At 34.4% G+C, this 18,922-nt stretch overlaps 1 protein-coding gene and 2 long non-coding RNA genes across 3 annotated transcripts; all 3 read left to right on the plus strand.

The window, feature by feature from the left end:
- Nucleotides 1–725: 725 nt before the first annotated feature.
- On the plus strand, nt 726–9,985 carry LOC128672442 (uncharacterized). The gene is made up of 5 exons (XR_008404968.1): nt 726–898; nt 2,657–2,999; nt 5,550–8,152; nt 8,986–9,217; nt 9,682–9,985. It is a non-coding gene; the product is annotated as an uncharacterized LOC128672442 (long non-coding RNA).
- Nucleotides 9,986–14,134: 4,149 nt separating this feature from the next.
- LOC128672525 (secretory phospholipase A2 receptor-like) lies at nt 14,135–16,555 on the plus strand. Its single transcript, XM_053749742.1, has 5 exons — nt 14,135–14,244; nt 14,570–14,860; nt 15,322–15,504; nt 15,648–15,869; nt 16,297–16,555. Exons 1-5 carry the CDS (start codon nt 14,214–14,216, stop codon nt 16,455–16,457), a joined length of 888 nt encoding a protein of 295 aa, XP_053605717.1. The 5' UTR covers nt 14,135–14,213; the 3' UTR covers nt 16,458–16,555.
- A 509-nt stretch (nt 16,556–17,064) lies between these two features.
- Nucleotides 17,065–18,690, plus strand: LOC128672527 (uncharacterized). The gene is made up of 2 exons (XR_008404982.1): nt 17,065–17,502; nt 18,462–18,690. It is a non-coding gene; the product is annotated as an uncharacterized LOC128672527 (long non-coding RNA).
- Nucleotides 18,691–18,922: the final 232 nt, after the last annotated feature.

An 18,922-nucleotide genomic window follows, 5' to 3' on the forward strand; every position in this document is an offset into this window, starting at 1 on the left:
CTACCTCATTGCAACGTAAATAAAATCCGTCACGAAACACAAAAATGGCGGCGTGACGAATTGCACCTCGGCCTTGTGGGCACTCACCGTGAGCTACACTGTCTAACTGTCTTCCGCCGTTTATATTGCAAGTGACAATAACGGAACTTTACGAAATAACTGATCTTACTAAAATCGCCTTTAATTTTTTTTTAAAACATAGTTACCTACTTGCGAGTTTTAAAAATTTGTACACATATAATGAAAATAATAATGAGATGTAAAAAAATGTTAAAAAGCATGTTTGACGTGTATAACAAAACTATTTAAAATATAATGAAGTTGTTTATTTACTTGGTGCCTTCAAACTTTTTTAAGAATAACAAAAAGTTTTCTTTAATCGTTACCTAACATTCAGTAGCCATGTCTGTCAGTTATTTTAACTCTCCTACTCTTTTACCACTCGCTATCATTTAAAATATAATTTAGATTGTAGTATTTGCCTACACAGGTCATACTTAATTGAAAGCTATGCGTGCTTTCATGCAATTACATTTATTTGCCACATTGCATGTCTAAAACTCGGAGTCCAGCGTTTGTCCTTACATTTTTTCTCCACCTGTGTGTACAGGTATATCAGCAAGGTAAGTTTGCTCTTGTTTTTCACGATGACGTCGTCGTGACATTGTTGTATGTCTGTCCTTGTTTTTCCTTCAAGTTTCCGTGAGACTTCCGATCGGCGCACTATGCGCAGGCGTCGTCGGTCGCAGCGTCATTGTCGTTTTCCCCACAGTATGACGAACTATCGCGCGCTCAGCCGACTCATTTTCAGTTTAATTTGTGTATTTACATAGTGCTGTTGACGATTGAACTCCTGTAGAATAATAAACTAATGTTTTACATTCTACGTAGACACAAGGTCGGTATCGCTATTGTATTGTAATACCTTGGAATTGGCGCTTTTTACTAACAGTTGGTCGTCCACTAGCAATAGAAATTACCTAGATATTATTGTTATCATGTGACTTCGATTTCGATAAAATAATAGGTACCTATAATAATACGGCAGGTGTGAATATAATTTGAGCAGAATAGGGCGCCTTAATTACTCAATATTCCTTATTGGTAGATAAGGACACACAGTTATCTGAAATAAAATATTAGAATACTACGTAAAGTCGACGTTTCGTGTAGTTTGTTTTTATAATAGGTACCTATACCTACCTAACATTTTGTGAAAATGGACAACCAACAACAAACAATGGATACCTATACATAATGTACAGTACATAATTTTTACAATTCACTGACCTAGTCAACTACCCTATTATAATGAGGGATTTAGACTAATAAAAAGTACTATTTCTAAAGAAGATCGTTGACTCCATTTGCTCTAAAAGTTTAGGTGCTTCATAGTGTTTCGAAAGTGCCGATACAAAAAAATACATGCATAAACCCTGAAAACATAATACTTTTATGCGTAAACGAGTAAAAATAATAAATATTACTTCAAAGTACCTATTCTTTAGACTTTCCGTGACACCACGACATTGTGTTGTACTATGGCGTCCACGGAGGCGAACCTTGACATACCTACAATTTATTTTACAATAGCGGGATATATTTGAATGCATCCCAAAAAAGGACGACTCTTATAATCGTATTACACCCTGAGTGAGTCCAGAAATTACGTGTTTGACGTGGCTGAGGAAAGCTTATAATACCTAGCTAAAGATGACGAAACGATGTCAAGCTTTCCAAAGGGATTGGTGGAGTATTGCTTTTTAGTAACGTTTGGGTATAAATATGGGCATAATATGTGGGCATAAATGGTAGTAGGTTTCTGCTCGTACTTCGCCGTGGTTTCTTTATGGTTCACTTATATAATTTACTGCGTTTCAAATCAGCATTATGCTTAAACATTGCTGAAGTTAGATGATTCAGTTTGATTTCAGTCATATAGCATGTACGTCATAATTTGGATATTAAGTAAATATTATTATACCTACTAACATAGCTCCCAACTCAGTTTTCTCGCCTCTGAGGAATAATAAACAAGCCATGTCGTATTATCATGCTAATGAATGACAACCTTATTTACCTGAGTGCTAATTACTCGCTTACCTAATTGGATTGTAGTTTGTTTTCTTTTCGATTCTACAAAAGCACCGCACATTTATCAGTATATGTCAATAGGTACCTATATACATGTAACATTTCTAATTTTCTGCTTGGCCCAAAGCAGTCGTGTCATGGCATAAAGTTCATTTTTAGCTTTTCAAAATGTGAAATAGAGTTTAAATAAAAATCCTGGAACATTGTTAAAAAATATCTCACTAGATGGCGTCTAACGGAGGTACATAGTCATTTCAGGTGCTTTTAGGTACCGGGACTTAGGATCAGGACTTGTCGCAATAAAGAACTCGATAATTAACAACTGTAATATAATAATAGCTTCATTAGAAATTAGTTTCTCAAATATTTGATAACTATTTACTTGTCCAACTACCTTGTGCAAAACGTTGTTATCATTTTATCAATAGATAAGCTCTATCTGTTCAACAAATACTTTAGTGTGATAACGACCGCCATTTTGTACACGAGCGCTATATCTCTCTCGCTTTTCATTGTCATCCTACCTTAAGGTAAAGTTGGTGTTTATTTTTTAAAATTTTAGTAAAAGAAATATCAAGATGGGCATCTGCTTTTCTTTCGACTGTGGGGACTGCGATATCTGTTGCAACCCGTGTTGTATGGCGTTGAGTGCGTGCTGTCTGATCCCTTGCTTGTGTCCAAACGCGTGTGGTCAGCAGCAACAACCGCCGCAGACAGTGGTGGTCCACCAGCCACCAGTGGTGGTCGAGCAGCCTCCGCCCCCGCCAGGATACTACGGGCCGCCCCCGCCGGGTGCCTACCCAGGCTACCAACCAGGATACCCACCCCCACACGGCTACCCCCACCCACAACCAGGCTACCAGCAGTACCCTGACTATTCAGTAGCAAGATAATCTCTAGTTAAGGTGAGTTTGGTTTTTCGGTTATTTATATTTTAGTGGACGACCATAACATGCAATAGATTCTTTTTCCTTTAGTATTGGGAGTGGGTTGATTATAAACATATGTGTATTTCTTTTGTACAATAATAGGTGATAAATATTTTCATTGCCCTACATCATCTAATATTGGTTTCACCAACATAGTAATAGTATGACCACGTTAAATAGTAAACGAAATCAAATTAGCACCTGCCTGGTTGTGGAACTACGTCAGCGGTTTTCAAACTTTATTGAAGACGGAACCCTTTTGCAATATTAGACTGATGGCCGATAGCGTATTAGATTAGACTTTCAATAAAGTTCTTATTTTATAATTTTAAATAACTACATATTTATAAAAGTTACATAATATAAAAAATATTTATATTACTCTATAAGGAGAGAAGAGTAAGAATTACTTTGAAGGAAAGTTTTTTAATTATGACCAATATTTTCGTGAACCCAACGGATGTTTTACGGAGCACCAGAGCTTTGCGGAACCCTAGGGCTTTGCGGAGCACACTTTGAAAATCGTTGAATGGAACGAATTATAAATATGTAGTTACCGACCCAGAATGTTTATATAATTCGTAGACAAACAACTATTAGATTATTTATTACTTTCGAGGAAAAGTGCTGTAAGGTATTACACGTCATCTACAGTTAGTCATAAGGAAAGACGGTCACATACCGACATATCCGGCACTATCTATGATAATTATGATAAAATCGTATCTAGTTCGAACAATTAACGAAAATATGTATGTATAGTGTGGATATATCTTTCTATCTTTATCTACTCAGATAAATGTGTGGTGACTAATAAGTAAAGATATATATTTGTCATAAAATTCAGTAAAGTAAAATAATACTGTAGTACAGGTTAGATGGCTGTTTAGTTTAGTTCTAATTCAATAAAAACTTAAGGAAAAAAGACATCAAGGTTAGTTATAACTCTATTTATCTTTTCAATAACACAACTAGTAAGTTCTTATCCAATTATATTTTATAAAGATTTTAAATATAGTATAAATAAGTATTTATGTGAATATTTAGATGTAGAAGAGAGGTGTTTGCCCAGTAGTGGAATACTAGAGACAAATAATAAAAAAATAAGTATTTAATCTTACAGGCTTACAGATATAATAATATTCAAATAATTAGGCACATAAGAATTAAATCACCACTCAATTTCGGCCAGAGAATAGGTAAGTATGCTGTCAGCCTTCAGGGCACGCTAACTCAAGGTAACGAATTGCAGGGATTGGCATTTTCGTAAATATACGTATATATAATTAATTTACTTTTTTTTTAAATAGTTTGTTATTTTTAAGTAGCTTTTTTTCTTTTAATTATAGTTCAAATGTAAAAAAATATTACAATTAGAGAAAAAAAATCATATAGGTATATGTAATAGGCAACTCTATCTGTAATGATCATGCAAGGTTTTAACATGAAAACAGCCTACTCAGATATCGAACTCGATTAATATCGTCTTGATAAAATTATCAGTAAGTACCTGTACCTAATCGTAGCCAACTTTAAAATTATCTTTTTTCCCTGTATACTTTAAGATAAAGAGTACCTATCTGGTATTATTTTTACATATCTGAGGGTGCCCTCGGATTCTTCATCAGCCGTTGAGCGTCGAAGTCCATATTTCCATAAGTATGTGCTAAATATCATTAAAATTCATATATTATTATATTTAACATTTATTAACTATTAAACTATCATTTTTAATATACGTACAGACCTACCTGGGTTGCATTGTCAGAGTCGCATGACAATGACCTCTTCTCAATTTATTTCTCTTCACGATCACGTAAGATTTTCTTGTATATCTACCTATTTATTTCCAGTATCAATAGCAGACTTAATAATATTTCTTTAGTATCTTGTAAACCTTTGGTGTAAAGAGTTGCAATATGTTTCCTTACCTCCTTAAAGTTAACAACCCAATGAGCTTCGTAGTCTCGGTTTTACCTCTAATCAAATCATGGCTGTAATTATGTTTATACCAGTTTTATAATTCATCAATCAGACTCCAGCGGGTCTCCGCGAGGAAGGGTTCCAGAAGGTTAACCGCATTTCCCCTCTGCACCGTCGATGCCTTCATGGCAATCCTCTCCCGTGCCCTTGGATCGCCAATTACATCGCGGAGGCATTCTGAAAGACATTTCAGACTGTGTCAGTGACTGATAAGTCACCAAAGATTTTCCTTCTGGACTCCATATCTCAATATTCACTGCTTAGTAAATATATAGGGGCAAATTGGGCAAAGTTTTATTAGATACAAGGTAGAGAAGATACTAACTACAACTATATTGTGATCTATAAGTATATTTTTTCTTGTTAGTCTATGTCTGGGTCTTATAAATATATTATGACATAATCATTCAAGACCCATGTAAATCTGAAAAAAAAAATCTCCATATCGAAGGTTCGAACCCCAGACCGATGCACGATGATCATTAATTAGGCCACAAGATCGTTCGTGTTACATTCACTAACAGAGCTAATTTTCGATTCCAGAATGGGTTGTAACATCTCGTGCCGTCCTTGTTGCTGCTGCTGTATTCCGTGCCTGTGCTGCGACTGCTGCGGCGACCCCCCTGAGCGGCACGTCCACCACCATCATGTCACTACCGTCCAGCAACCACCTGTAATTGTCAACCAGCCACCACCACCGTACAGATAAATTATGATAACTTCAAGACGGCACTACACTGTTGGCCTTGAGCGCGGTTTTTCGACGTACTTACATATGCATTGCTTGGTACATATAGTGAGCTTTGGAACATTACAAAGAAAAACTAATCAAGGTACGTCGATTAGCCATTATGGCCGACGTGTATCCATACATCAAGTTATCCATTGCCCCGACTGTAATATTTTTTATTAGCCTATGGTAGAAAGATGGCCAGGCTTTGCTCTGTAGTGGGACACACCTACAAGCTAAAAAAACAATAGTATTCCACTACTAGGATTCATATCGTATAAAATGACCTAAAATAAGTAGCTTCAAAAATTAAGATAAATTCCGAAATTATATATAATTATTTTCTGGTACGAGGAGTATCTACTTATTTTTTGTTAAAAAAATAAGGCAAACATATGATTACTCTGTTCATATGTATACTTGCACGCAGTCAAAAATTGGTATGTAACAAAAGCTCAAAGAGTTTACGTTTTAAGGAATGCATATAGGAGTTTACGTTTTAAGACTGTAAATCGATAAATAAATTTAAAATGTTTTTCACTTATTAACTAAGACTTTTTAACATTCTTCTAAAATCTGAATATGTTATTCTATTGTTTTTATCTAATAAAATCTTGTTGGCGCAAAACGGACAGGCAAAGGAATATACATAGATATAATGTACGATACCGATGAGAACTTATTATAATGTTCAACTAATTTTTCAGACATGTTTTTGTTCTATAAAAGTGTGGAGAAATCATGATGTAAAAGTCCAACTAGTAACGGGTTACCCAGGATTGCATGAATATAGTCATTAATATTTTTGTCGTCAGGGTGTAAATATGTATTTCTGACTTTTGTTCTAGTTATTTTTTGGCAAATTCTTCTGTTAATTGATCGTTAGGCATAAAGAGTGTGTTATGTTATTTAGGTAATTTTTAATGTAAATTTTGTAATATTTCAAGTATAAGGATACACAGCTTTGACCATTGTTATATCTATATAATGTCTTATTTGTGCTCCTAATTATTATAGCTACCTACATCATATATAGTTTTAGGACATAAAATAAATACAAATTAAAATACAGGTTACTAGACTTGTCAGGAGGTCTGGTATTTAATCTTAAGTACATAAATGAATATATACTACCTTTATTGAAATTTATTGTACATGCTAGATTTAAGTAGTAATTTAAGATGTATGTAGCCTATTGTGTGTGATGCACGATTAGCTGGTATGCATTTTGTAAAGTATATAACGAAATAAATATTTTAAATACCTATATCTAGTGTATTATAAGTCAAACGTTGCGTTTGTATTCTTGACCCCTTTACGAACAAATAAAAAAAAAATAGAAAATTTGAAAATAGAATGCTAGGCTGTGATTATACAACTAACACGCTTAACTTTCAAATTCATGGAATGATATATAGTATAGAATGGTCTTATACTAAAGCGCTTCAATATATTGTGGTTTTCGGTAATATATTTTCCGGGTGCTTCTTTTAAAGCAGGAATAACTGTATTAGCAGCTCTCTCTTTCTCATCTGAGGGTTGTCCGGTTAACTCTTCAGTCCTTGAACGTCGGAGCCTAGAGTCACTTCACACGGTCGCCGCTATATTATTTCATTACTTAATAAACATCAATTATAAATCGATCAGGGTAAAACAGACCAAGGCTCTCTAATCTCTCTCTATCTCGTAAACCGTAAACAAAGAAAACACATTATAATTCCATAAAAAAGTAAATTCTTTGATTTTAAATTATGTTCAGAAACAAGGCGATAAATCAAACCTCGAAAACGAAATAAAAGCAATTACCTACTTAGTTCTTATCATAATAAAATCTCGTCAAGTATCGAACACGACATTATTCACACTGTTCGGGGCAATGTAATAAATAAGGAAGATTTATAGCTATATATTATTTATTTCGCTTAAAATGGTATATTCAAAGCGGGCATTATCAATAATGTCTTAATTACTTGGTTAATAACATAGACGGTTAACCTGGAATAATAGGGACTTTTTATCCTGAAATCCCTACTAAGCATTGAGGCGCAGCTAATAATGTATCTTTTACTTATAAGAATAATAAAAACATGGTTGGTAACACGGTAGCCATGTCTTCCCAAAGGGACATTGAAATAAACCTGTGATGCGTATGGACAACTCGTTTTCAATTGTTTTTTACTCAATCCGTCCACACAAATGTTTTCGACGACCTTACTGTGCTATTGTTGCAAGCAAGAATCAATTTGAAGCAGGCGCACGTAGCGGACGCATCAATTTAACAAGTGAAATTCGTGAACAAACCGTTTTCCAATCCATTGATAACTACCACAGTTGATAAGAGATATCTACCGTTGTTTTTACCAAATATATACCGATTATGTGTGTGCCTAGTGTCTATGGTGAAGCAGTTATTTAGGTAAGTAAAGAATAAAACAATAAACTACATACTATTACGTATATGTTTACTAGGCCGTGTAGGACCTGTTTCATTCAAGTTTTATGTTCGACGCGTAGCAAGCAGGTTGTCATAACTTGTCGACCTAGAGTGTGTGATAGGTGGACGTGATAAGTCTGAACGAAGACATACCTTGTAAATGGACGAGTTATAAACGCAGTGTTGACAAAAATCACCCTTTACCTTGGGAGTAGCGTTATAAAAGCCTACCCTCTCTTCGGACCCACATTCCGCTTTGAATTGGATTCTCCGTTTGACTAATATCTCAATCTTTGATCCATTGGTGCATTGTAATATATGAAACTCAATAGAAATATATAAATTATTTGTGTTTTAGAATTGTATGTCGAAAGTAGAATGATCGTTCTATGCAAAAAAATATCGAGCCAAGGAGACAAATTATAAGCAATAATACAAAATATTTAAAACTTTTATATGGGCGTTATTCAATTTAACTATCTTATTTATTCTCGAAATATAAAAAACTAAAACATATCATTTTTAATTATTTTCAATATAATTTGGATAATTTTATAGTAAATATAATAGTTATGTTAATAACTACATACGTATACTAGGTATAAGTTTTAGCTACGATATTTTTTGAAGGAGGTATAACACTAAAAGAAGAAACTCCAACATCAAATTAAAAATCACTCATTTGACAGTTGTAGGATATCAGATAATGATTTGCACCCTTTAAAAAAATAATTTATATGAAAATTAAAAGAAGTTTGAACAAAACCAATCTTAGATGGTATAATTTAGTAATTATCAAATCCTTGTTATTTCAGGATGGGTTTCAAAATAACAGTGAGACCTTTCTGTTGCTGCTTCGTCCCCTGCATTTGCTGCAAGTGCGTCTGCGAGTCCGATGACAGCGAGTTCCCTCGCGTGTCTGCGGTCAGCCGTCCCGTCACAGAGCCACCCCCGGCCTACGGCGACGTGCCCCTGAAGACCGATTTTCCTCCACCTTACTCAGAAACGCCTGAAAGAAGTGATGATAAATGATTTTCGAGTCTGATGGTTAGTATGTGATTTTGTAATTTTTTTGTGAAAATTTATGGCAATATTTTTTGTAGATATATAATTCAATTATACAGACTAACTTTTTATTAAAGACGATCAGACTTTTCCTTGCTTAGAAGATGAAGATGGTAGTTCATTAATTTCTCAGTGTCATGGAAATGTTTGGCGTAGACGGAAGGAGGCCTATGCCCAGCAGTGGGGCACATAGGGCTACAGATGATGTCATATAAAAATTGATGTCGATTTCATATGAGTAGGTCTATTTTATTAACTTGGGAACACGAGGAAATAGCTTACTAGCCATTTCCTTGGACATGCTTGTGTTTGACACTGTCGTCGAACAATCTCAAGCATATATAAAGATAGACAGCGGGAAGAGATATTGGTTTTGTACAACTTGTTGTTTATGTAAATATAATATATGTAATAAGGATTTTTGATTGTTTTGGATTGTTTTTCAGGATGGGAGCATGTTTTGATGTTTATCGTGTTGCGGTAACCCTCCTAAGCACCTCGGCCCGGGCGAACCTTCCCACCGTGGACCCTCTCACCATGGACCTCTCCATCTCGGACGTCCTGGGCTCCATGGACCTGGACCAGGTCAATGAAAAAATGAAGCCTCATTTCCTTTTTTTTTACAAATTATAAAGTCAGTCTTGTGTTGTGTCGAATTTCACATGCTTTTAAGTTAGGTGTTAAATGGAAGTACTAATAGAACTTTATGAAAAATTAAATATGTGTTATAATAAAAAGTAAATACTACAATTGTCTCGTTTCTTATATCTAAAATTTCTATATATGTATTTATATATATGAGCAAAACAAAAGATGATGAAATCTACGTATTATCTAGTTTTCTAAAAACGTATCATTTATGATCAATTTTGTACCAAGAATGACCTCAACTCAGATTTCTATTTACATATTATATAGTATTTATTTATATGTTTATATTATTTATTTCTATTTGTATTGATTTTTAAATAAATGTAATAAATGTATAAAATAAATGTATAAATATTTTTTTGTTGCCCATAATAAAGTTATATACTTAGCTAGATACTCAAGTAGGTACATAAACCAAGTGTATCTGCCCTTAACCAGCCTAAATGAATAATAAAATCAATAATGCATCATATTGCTGATGATTCACACATTATCAATATTACTGAGAGTAAATTGCAGGTAGGTAGGTACCTATTATCTCGATTTATCGATAACATTTTGGCCACCTTATCACTACAAATACCTAGTCCAATTTTATCGCGGCTGTGTATAGGGCGCATTTTGAGAGTAGTCATAGAACAATTCATAGGTACTTAATTATATAAAGCAAGTAAGTTTTAAACAGGTAATATCATATCAAAGTACTCTAGTAACATTACAGTCTATACATTCCGACCAACTGATAAAAAATACATAAACTTAATTTTTCATTCTCAACGGAACAAAATTTTGGTTGGTCTTATTCAATAGGTACTTATAATGGTATAATATGTATATTTGTTAGGTAAGTATCCCAGATAATATATTACAAATCTAAGTTTTAATCCAGCATGTCATTATTTTATTAATATTACCACTTGATACTTATGACAATCGCTTAGTTAGTTATTGATATTTTACAATTATAACAAATTCCAGTATGGGACTGATCTTTTCGTGTTGTTGTGGGCCATGCTGCGGTCCCCCGCCCCCGCCTCACCACGGCCCTCCATTCCATGGGCCGCCCCATCACGGCCCACCCCATTTCGGACCTCCTCACCACGGACCTCCTCACCACGGACCCCCTCACCATGGACCCCCTGGACATCACGGTCCACCACGGTGGTGATGATAAAATGATAAATTCAGTTATTAAGATATAGTAAAGTTTGTAACATTAGATCTTAATATGTACATCAATTATAAATGCGAGTCAAACTATGATTTATTCGTAGGGATCAAAACTGGTTTCACAAGGCACAAGACCTATTCCCACCAGACTATCAATGATGATGTGATTTGCCCAGTTAGCCTTAACCAAAAGTTAATATAGTATTTAATATAAAAATGTATATTATCTATATAAAAAAAGTAATTTATTTATGATTATAATAAGTATACTTACTAATAATCACCTCTTCTCGGAATTTCATTTGTTATCAGGATCACGGGTTATGATATTCGTTTGTAAAATATTACAAATTAATACACAACAGCAATTTAGTAATCTGTCATGTAGTGGTTTCCCCAAGTCTAGCTCAAAGCGCAAGTTTTTTGCTATTAGCAGTTCTATCCATCCATATTAAAAATGCGAAATACTTTAGGCTGTACACCATGAGCGGAGCTGTGTGCAACAGTTATTTATCTTTAGACATAAGAAATTTTTTTGTTCTATTAATTATTTATTTAATGATTTCTGTTAAAACACTCAAAAAGTACTTGCAACGGCATGTATTTTTATTATTTTTGATTCCTTATTCGTCAAAATCTGTCCAGTAGATTTGCTTTATAGGGTAAAACCATCGTCAGTCGTCCATCACTCACTCTGTACCAAATAAACTAGATACCTTACATAATATAAAACAGTACCCCTGTCGCATCTGTCTGTATGAACGCGATAAATTCAAAAAACTACCGGATGGATTTTTGTACGGTTTTCACTAATGTATAGTGTGATTCCTAGGTTAGGTTAAGGTGTATAATTTTTATTTAACGCGAGCCAAGCCGGGACGGGCCTCTAGTTAGTATTATAACTAACTGATTTAATTATATGATTTAATGATATAAATTTGGTAACAAATTTGTATAATAATGACAAACTGTATCGTATTTGCATTTTTCTCTTTTGCCATGTCAGCTGCGCACCTCTGACATAGCATTATATATATTTAATATCTTCAGGCTGTTTTTATTATAGGTAGGTACTTCGGTATAAAAATAACAGATAAATATTTAGTATCTAATAGAGCGTTTATAGATTTGGTCTGACAACTAGGGATGCCGACGACGACCGGGCGAAGTGGAGACGAAAAAGTAAAAAAGCGGACCCTGGGCTACGACGCTCAACGGCTGCGGAAGAAACCGGGACCACGCTCAGGTGAGATAGAGAGATTTGCCATCGACACGCAAAGAAGAAGAACAGATAAATGAACTAGGTATAAAAAAATGAAACGAAAATGTTTATTCAAATAACCCTTATTTTAATTATAAAATATATAGAGTAAATGATCATTGTAAGATCTTGTCTGAGTATATATTATAAATAATTATACTAGGTATTCGACAAAGATTATTTAGGGCTGGTAAATCACGAGCAAATATATTTAAAGGTAACAACCGCTAAAATGATGGATGACAGCATTTGTTTTGTAGAAAAGAAACATCGCGCAGGCGTGAGCTCGTCGTCACAGCGCATGCGCGTAGACAGCACTCCCCGGGTTGAAGATCATCTGAATGAAGGTCTCAAGGACCTGATAAGCATATGAAGCTTCAAAGTTACATCAGGTCATCATCTAGAGGAGAGCACACCTTCACCCAGAGAGCGCCCTCTTCTTATAATTCTTTTCATGGTTTTGACTTCGGCGACACGGTTAATACCATCCGCTCCAGGATAGACTTAACGACACGACCGAGAGACCAGAGCAGAGGCGGCGTTGACTTGTCTTTGATCAAAACAAGCGATGGATCTGGATATCATTCTTAGTTTCTTTCCATTTTGTCTTCTGTTGAAGAGTGCAGATATATTAAAAAATATTGTTTTATAGCTTCGACTCGCTTATTATGACGCTGCAGCAATTCACATTGCTATCAAATTGCTGCAGCAAATCACATTGAATATCACTATTCACGTTATCGGCGATTTGTGGATATGGCACGGAAGTCAGAGTTCGTCCAATTAAAAAATGTGAAGGAGTCAGGACGGAGAAGTCATTAGTTTCTGAGGAAAGAGGGGCCGCGAGTTAAATATCGCTTCGACTTGAGACTTGAGACAAGTTGACATTTCTTCATAGGTTAAATGAGTTAAATTCAGTATTCGACGTAAATGATGCTTCGTCGATCGGACAGCAGCTTCAGCCGTCCCATTGAAATGAGGGGAATATGCAGGTGTTAAAAAGAAAGTAATACCTTCATCGGCTAAATTCTCAGTAAGGTTACGTTGAGAAAGAAAACTTTCTAGTTCATTGCATGCGCCTACAAAATTGTTCCCATTATCTGAAGTTATCGTTTTGGGTTTGCCGCGACGACTAATAAAACGGTGCAAAGCAGCTAAATAAGAATCTTTAGTCAGGTCCGTGATGAGATTCAAGTGAATTGCCTTCTCTGCTAAGCATACAAAAATACACACGTATGATTTAATTAACTTGTAACCATGACCTTTTCGATCGGCTATCAAAATTGGCCCGGCATAGTCAACTGCACAGTGAAGAAAAGGAAATTCTAATTTGGTTCTAGACACAGATAATTGGCCCATGATGGTCTGTAAAGTTTGACTTTTGTGCCTAAAACATGTGCAACGCATTTTTTGACGATAAACCTAGCCAGATGCCTACCACCTAGAGCCCAGTATGACTGCCTTATGTCCGAAAGTAAAAGTTGCGGACCTGCATGTAAGAGCTTTAAATGTTGTCTACGAAAGATTAATTTAGTTAAATAATGTTTACAGCATACAAGACTCAGATGCTTTTGGTCAGGCGTGAGCTCGTCGTCACAGCGCATGCGCGTAGACAATAATTTTTAATTCTAAAAGTTTCTGATGAGACAAAATCCACCGATTTTTGTCTCCAATGCTGTTTCTAAAAAATCCGATTCTTATTTCTCAAAAGTTTTTATATAAAAATTAGTTATGCCACATATACCTATATATCACCCTATATTTCAGGGTATTACCCGCAATATGACCTATAAATTTGTATGCATCAGCATAACTTGTAGACTGGCGTACGCAGTCCTTTCATTTGCCATTTAATATTTAGTTACCTAGTCGTTCAGAAGTGACAAGTTCGGCATTATGGTGGTAAAAGTCGTCATTATATTATTTGGTAAGATTATAATTTCTTTTTACTTAACGAGTTGTTTGCCTTAAATATTTTGAACAATAAAAATCAAATTTGAATTTAATATTGCTTTACTAACCAGTAAAGTATTTTTTAATATATCTTAGGTTACGTTTCTAAATCCCACTAGCTTTGTATGAGTAGACTTGGCAGTCCATCTGTTAGATAAATGTTTACATAACAAGTATTTTAAAATATAGTATCATCGAGTTAGTATCCCATAATACAAGTATTGAATTTACTTTGGGGCTAGCTCAATCTGTGTGATTGTCCTAATATATTTATTTATTTAAAATAAATTATTTTTCAGGAATTTCCGCGGTTTTATGTCGCCATGTTCAATTTTATAGAAAAGATTACATTTATTTTAAACAGTTCGATGCATTTTATACGCTCCATTTTGAAAATAGTCTTTTGAATTGGAATTCCGCATTTTATGGATGTGAAGAAGAAGGCTCTAAACTGTTTTATCCTGAAACAGCAGATGAGTGGAATGTTGTAAATGATCTAATGCAAGCTAAGAATCTTTCGGAAAGCGACGTTCCTCAAATATACGTTGGAATTCAGAATGAAGGCGTTGAAGAGTTTCTTACTGTGGATGGTAAGTTTGTTATAATAGGCTTTATTCCTGATTTGCTTGATCCTTGGACCGATTTCAATTTCTGGATAACATCAATGACGTCAAATCAACTGTAAAATTTATGATGAAGATTAATGTCATAAAACGTAGATTTCCTGGCAGATAATCTACTTACTTGAAACTTAAATTGTCAGACAAGAAGTAAAACTTTGATAATCTTTACAAGACGTAAAGGGGTATATAACGGAATTTAATTAAATTTTAAATAAGACAGTAATTACAACGAACTAAAAATTTATGAATATTAGCTATTTAGAAATAAGGCTGATTTTCCACCAGATATGTGAGGGAGCAGAGCCGTGCTAGACTAAAAATATTGACCAATAAAAATAATGAATTTTTTTTCCTAGCCTCGTGGATTTAAGAAATAGACGTATATATGAGTATTTTCAATTTCTTTCTTCCTTTTTTAATATTTGCAGGTAAAACTACTCCTTTTCCATTATCAGGCTACAAAGAACACCTAAGTAGACATTTGTGTTCTACTATGGATACACAGACTGGAGAAATGTCTATTGAAAACTGTACAAACAACCATCCTGAATATATCACAGCATATGTCTGTAAAAAAGTTGAAGATGCATCATGTCCAACCATTGACAGTGGTAACGACATTCAAGATTTAAACAAAATTTATCATATATGTACAAAAAATTTACAATCAATATTTTGATTTCATGATTAAGTAAAATTAAATTTTCTGGTGAATATAATAATAAAATTTATGTTTTTATGTTCATTATTTTAGGATACAGGTATATGAAGGAAAATAAAAAGTGCTACAAAGTCAATAAGAACAGTAAAACCTGGCATGGAGCTCTGAACACCTGTGAGATGGAAGGTGGCCTTTTGGTTGTAATTGAAAACAAAATGGAAGCGATGTTATTAAAAACATTATTGGAAAAAGATACTAAATATCATGCTGGTTTTAGAATGATTCCTCCGACTACAGAATACTATACTTTAAAAGGTAAATATTAGGTACCTACTGTAGTACTACTGGAATATATATTCATGGTATCTATTGAAATTCTGTTTTTCTATTGAATTTCTTCTCTACGGACCTCAATCATGCATTTCACAGTATAATAATTAAAGTTCACTACGTCGTCACGGTCAAGCGCAGAAGTCCAAACATAAAGTTAGCCAAAGAGCTTTTTCTATAGCTCTTTGGCAAACTTTGTCGATGTGTTTTTTAAGCATTGCTTAGAAGTCCACACTCAGTTTTTGCTAGTTGGTTCTTTGGCAAACTTGATTTGAAGTTAGTGATAAAAAACAAGCAATTTAAGTATTTCGGAAGGAATACTGATAATTATTTATATTCCTATGTATATATGTAAGTTAATAATTAACCTATATAAGCTTGTCAATATTTCTAATTTTAATTTGTTTTACAGGATCAAACGTGAAAGATAGTTTTTGGGAATGGAGATCTTACAATTCTGAAATTCATCCGTGTGGTGCTGTTATCAGTATCGGAAACGACTATTTATATCACACGGATCTGAACTGCGAAGACATGCAACCATTCGTTTGCGAAATGGAAGTAGGAATTTAAATGTAATCTTGTACAATATATAAGTAGTATAAATGCAATAACATTGTAGGTATACAATTTTATTACCTATTAATATAAACTGAATCTTATAATGTTCAGATGTTATTTTCCAAATGTTCCTTTCATTATGTAAACGCATTTATTTTCGTTTCAAATGCGTTTAACCTTTTCGATCCATCCGGTAGTAATGTGAGACAACCAAATTCAAATGTTTCGAAATAAAGTTTTCTAGAATTTTCATTTCTAGGTTAGGATAGCTAAATTACTCGAAGACGCAGACACGCCGTAGATGTCGTTGCTAGGTAAAGTTATAGAAACATACATATTTTCAGAGATAAGCAACGAAAATTTGTGTAAATATCTTTAGATAGTCCTTTTTTTTACATAAATAATGATGTTTGACTCAGGTACAAAGTGTTACTAAAATAATTTTCAACTCATCACTTGGCGAATGTTATTTGTGTTGAAGTTAATTGATTATTTTTATAAATATAACATTTGAGTATTAAAATCTAGAAAAAAATGAAAGTCCTGGCGGGCTTCATATTGAAGAAATAAGTTCTGTATTATCATAGATGCATTTAATCTAATAATAATACCTAGGCTTGATTTTGACTGTAAAGCGACGTTCACTATACCTACGTCGGCTACACACTATCGTCGAACTCTGACAGATGCCACTGCATCAACATTGCGCAGTTTGTATGAGCACTTTTATTTACCGCGATGAATAATCAGCAATGTATACCGAATTTGCACAAAGTTTAGCGAACTGTTCGTGGATAGTATGGAGCCGGCGTTAGATTAGAAAAATCTGTATCCTAAGCTATGTGCATTGTGTATATGGTCTTATGTACAATTTATAAGGAATAATAGTCATTAGGTCCAATTGTTATCGACGTTATCGATTGAGATATGATATACGTGTCCTTATGACTTATCACATATTCACTTGGAACTCGCCAGCCATTGGGACATATCTAGACGGTATTTACATAACTTCAATTGTTTTTACCTAACTTTGGAGCAACGAAGCCGTGACATTGTAAGTAAAATTACATTCTTTTTCTTTTTATTTTCTTTACTTCGACTTTTCTTGAATATAATATGGTTTTTTTATATGCTTGCCAAACATTGTGGCAAATTGTTCTGCATTGCTTACTGTTGTATTGTGTTAAACCATAGCTTACGTTGAAACTAGGCAATGGACGTTGAAATTTGTCAGGGTTTGCCTGTGAACTGAAAGGTTCGAACTGAAAGGTTCGAACTGAAAGGTTCGAACTCATTTGGCATGAGTAGGAACTCATGCCAAATGAGTTTTTATACCAATCTGACTAATGTATTGTAGTTTTCAATGACCACCACTTGCTTCCGGTGAAGGAAACCATCGTGAGAAAACCTGCACTCTGGTTGAGTTGAACTTGTGTGTGCAATGGAGAAATGGCAAACCCACGGCAAACCATTCCATTAATAGTGCCAAGAAAGTCGTTGTCTGAATTTCATTCCACGTAATGAGCCGTGAGGAATACGACTATGAAGAAGAGAGATGTTTGATGGAAAGTTTATATTTTGTATTTTTAACATAAGTTATTGTTATCATAAGTTTGGTTTTGTGGGCCATATGTTTTAAATTCTGTGAATAATGCTCGTGATGCATATTATGCCGGCTCCACCCATACTGTCGTCGAACAGCGAAAGCGACAGTGTGGAGATGGCATTATGTTCAATAATCTGTACGTCTCAACAGAAATCCAACTCAACAGAAAAGCAACTTGGTAGTTCGAGTTACATAATTATATTAAAGTTCACAGAATCTCAGCTGAATTCGATTTATGTATGTAAATATATAAAATCTTTAAATTTTTTATGTAGTACAAAAATATCTCCATATAGGTAGGTACCTATTTATGAGAATATTTCTTTCCCCACTTTTGAATTCAGATCTGTTATTACAACATCGATTTTCCGGAACAGACGTATTCATTTAATTAACTTAATTTTCAGAAACCTATAATGGGAGCTTGCTCAAGCTGCTGTGGTGATGACGGTGGTGGAGGGGTCAACGTGGTGGACCACGCGCCAGGGCGCCCAGATTTCGGTGGCGGCGGCGGGGTCACGGTCGTCGACCAACCGATGGGCGACGACGGCGTCGGAAGATGAGACTTAAATTTCTTGTAATATATTTATTTAGCCCGTACAGTACACAGTAAATAATAATTTTATATCCTCACAACTTTGTTTGTTTTTTCAAATTATATTGGGTCAGTGAACAATTAAAATCCCTTAGATTTTTTTTAGATCCCTTAGATTAAATTCAACTTTGATAATTATCGATATATTATTTTATCGTTTGATGAGTGACATAGGTAAGGTTTGAGAAAATAGATATACAATATTTTAAAGTCTGTCATGCTTTAAAAGCTAAAACGTATATCTAAATATTATATAGCCTGTAAACCATTAGG

Source organism: Plodia interpunctella, chromosome 9 (genome assembly GCF_027563975.2).
Source record: "Plodia interpunctella isolate USDA-ARS_2022_Savannah chromosome 9, ilPloInte3.2, whole genome shotgun sequence".
Classification (NCBI taxonomy): Eukaryota; Metazoa; Arthropoda; class Insecta; order Lepidoptera; family Pyralidae; genus Plodia; species Plodia interpunctella.

Coding starts and splice junctions, on each gene's coding strand:
- LOC128672525 (XM_053749742.1), top strand. CDS start 14,214: ATGGTGGTAAAAGTCGTCATTATATTATTTG. Junction 14,861..15,321: donor AGAGTTTCTTACTGTGGATG/GTAAGTTTGTTA, acceptor TAATATTTGCAG/GTAAAACTACTCCTTTTCCA. Junction 15,505..15,647: donor ATGTCCAACCATTGACAGTG/GTAACGACATTC, acceptor TCATTATTTTAG/GATACAGGTATATGAAGGAA.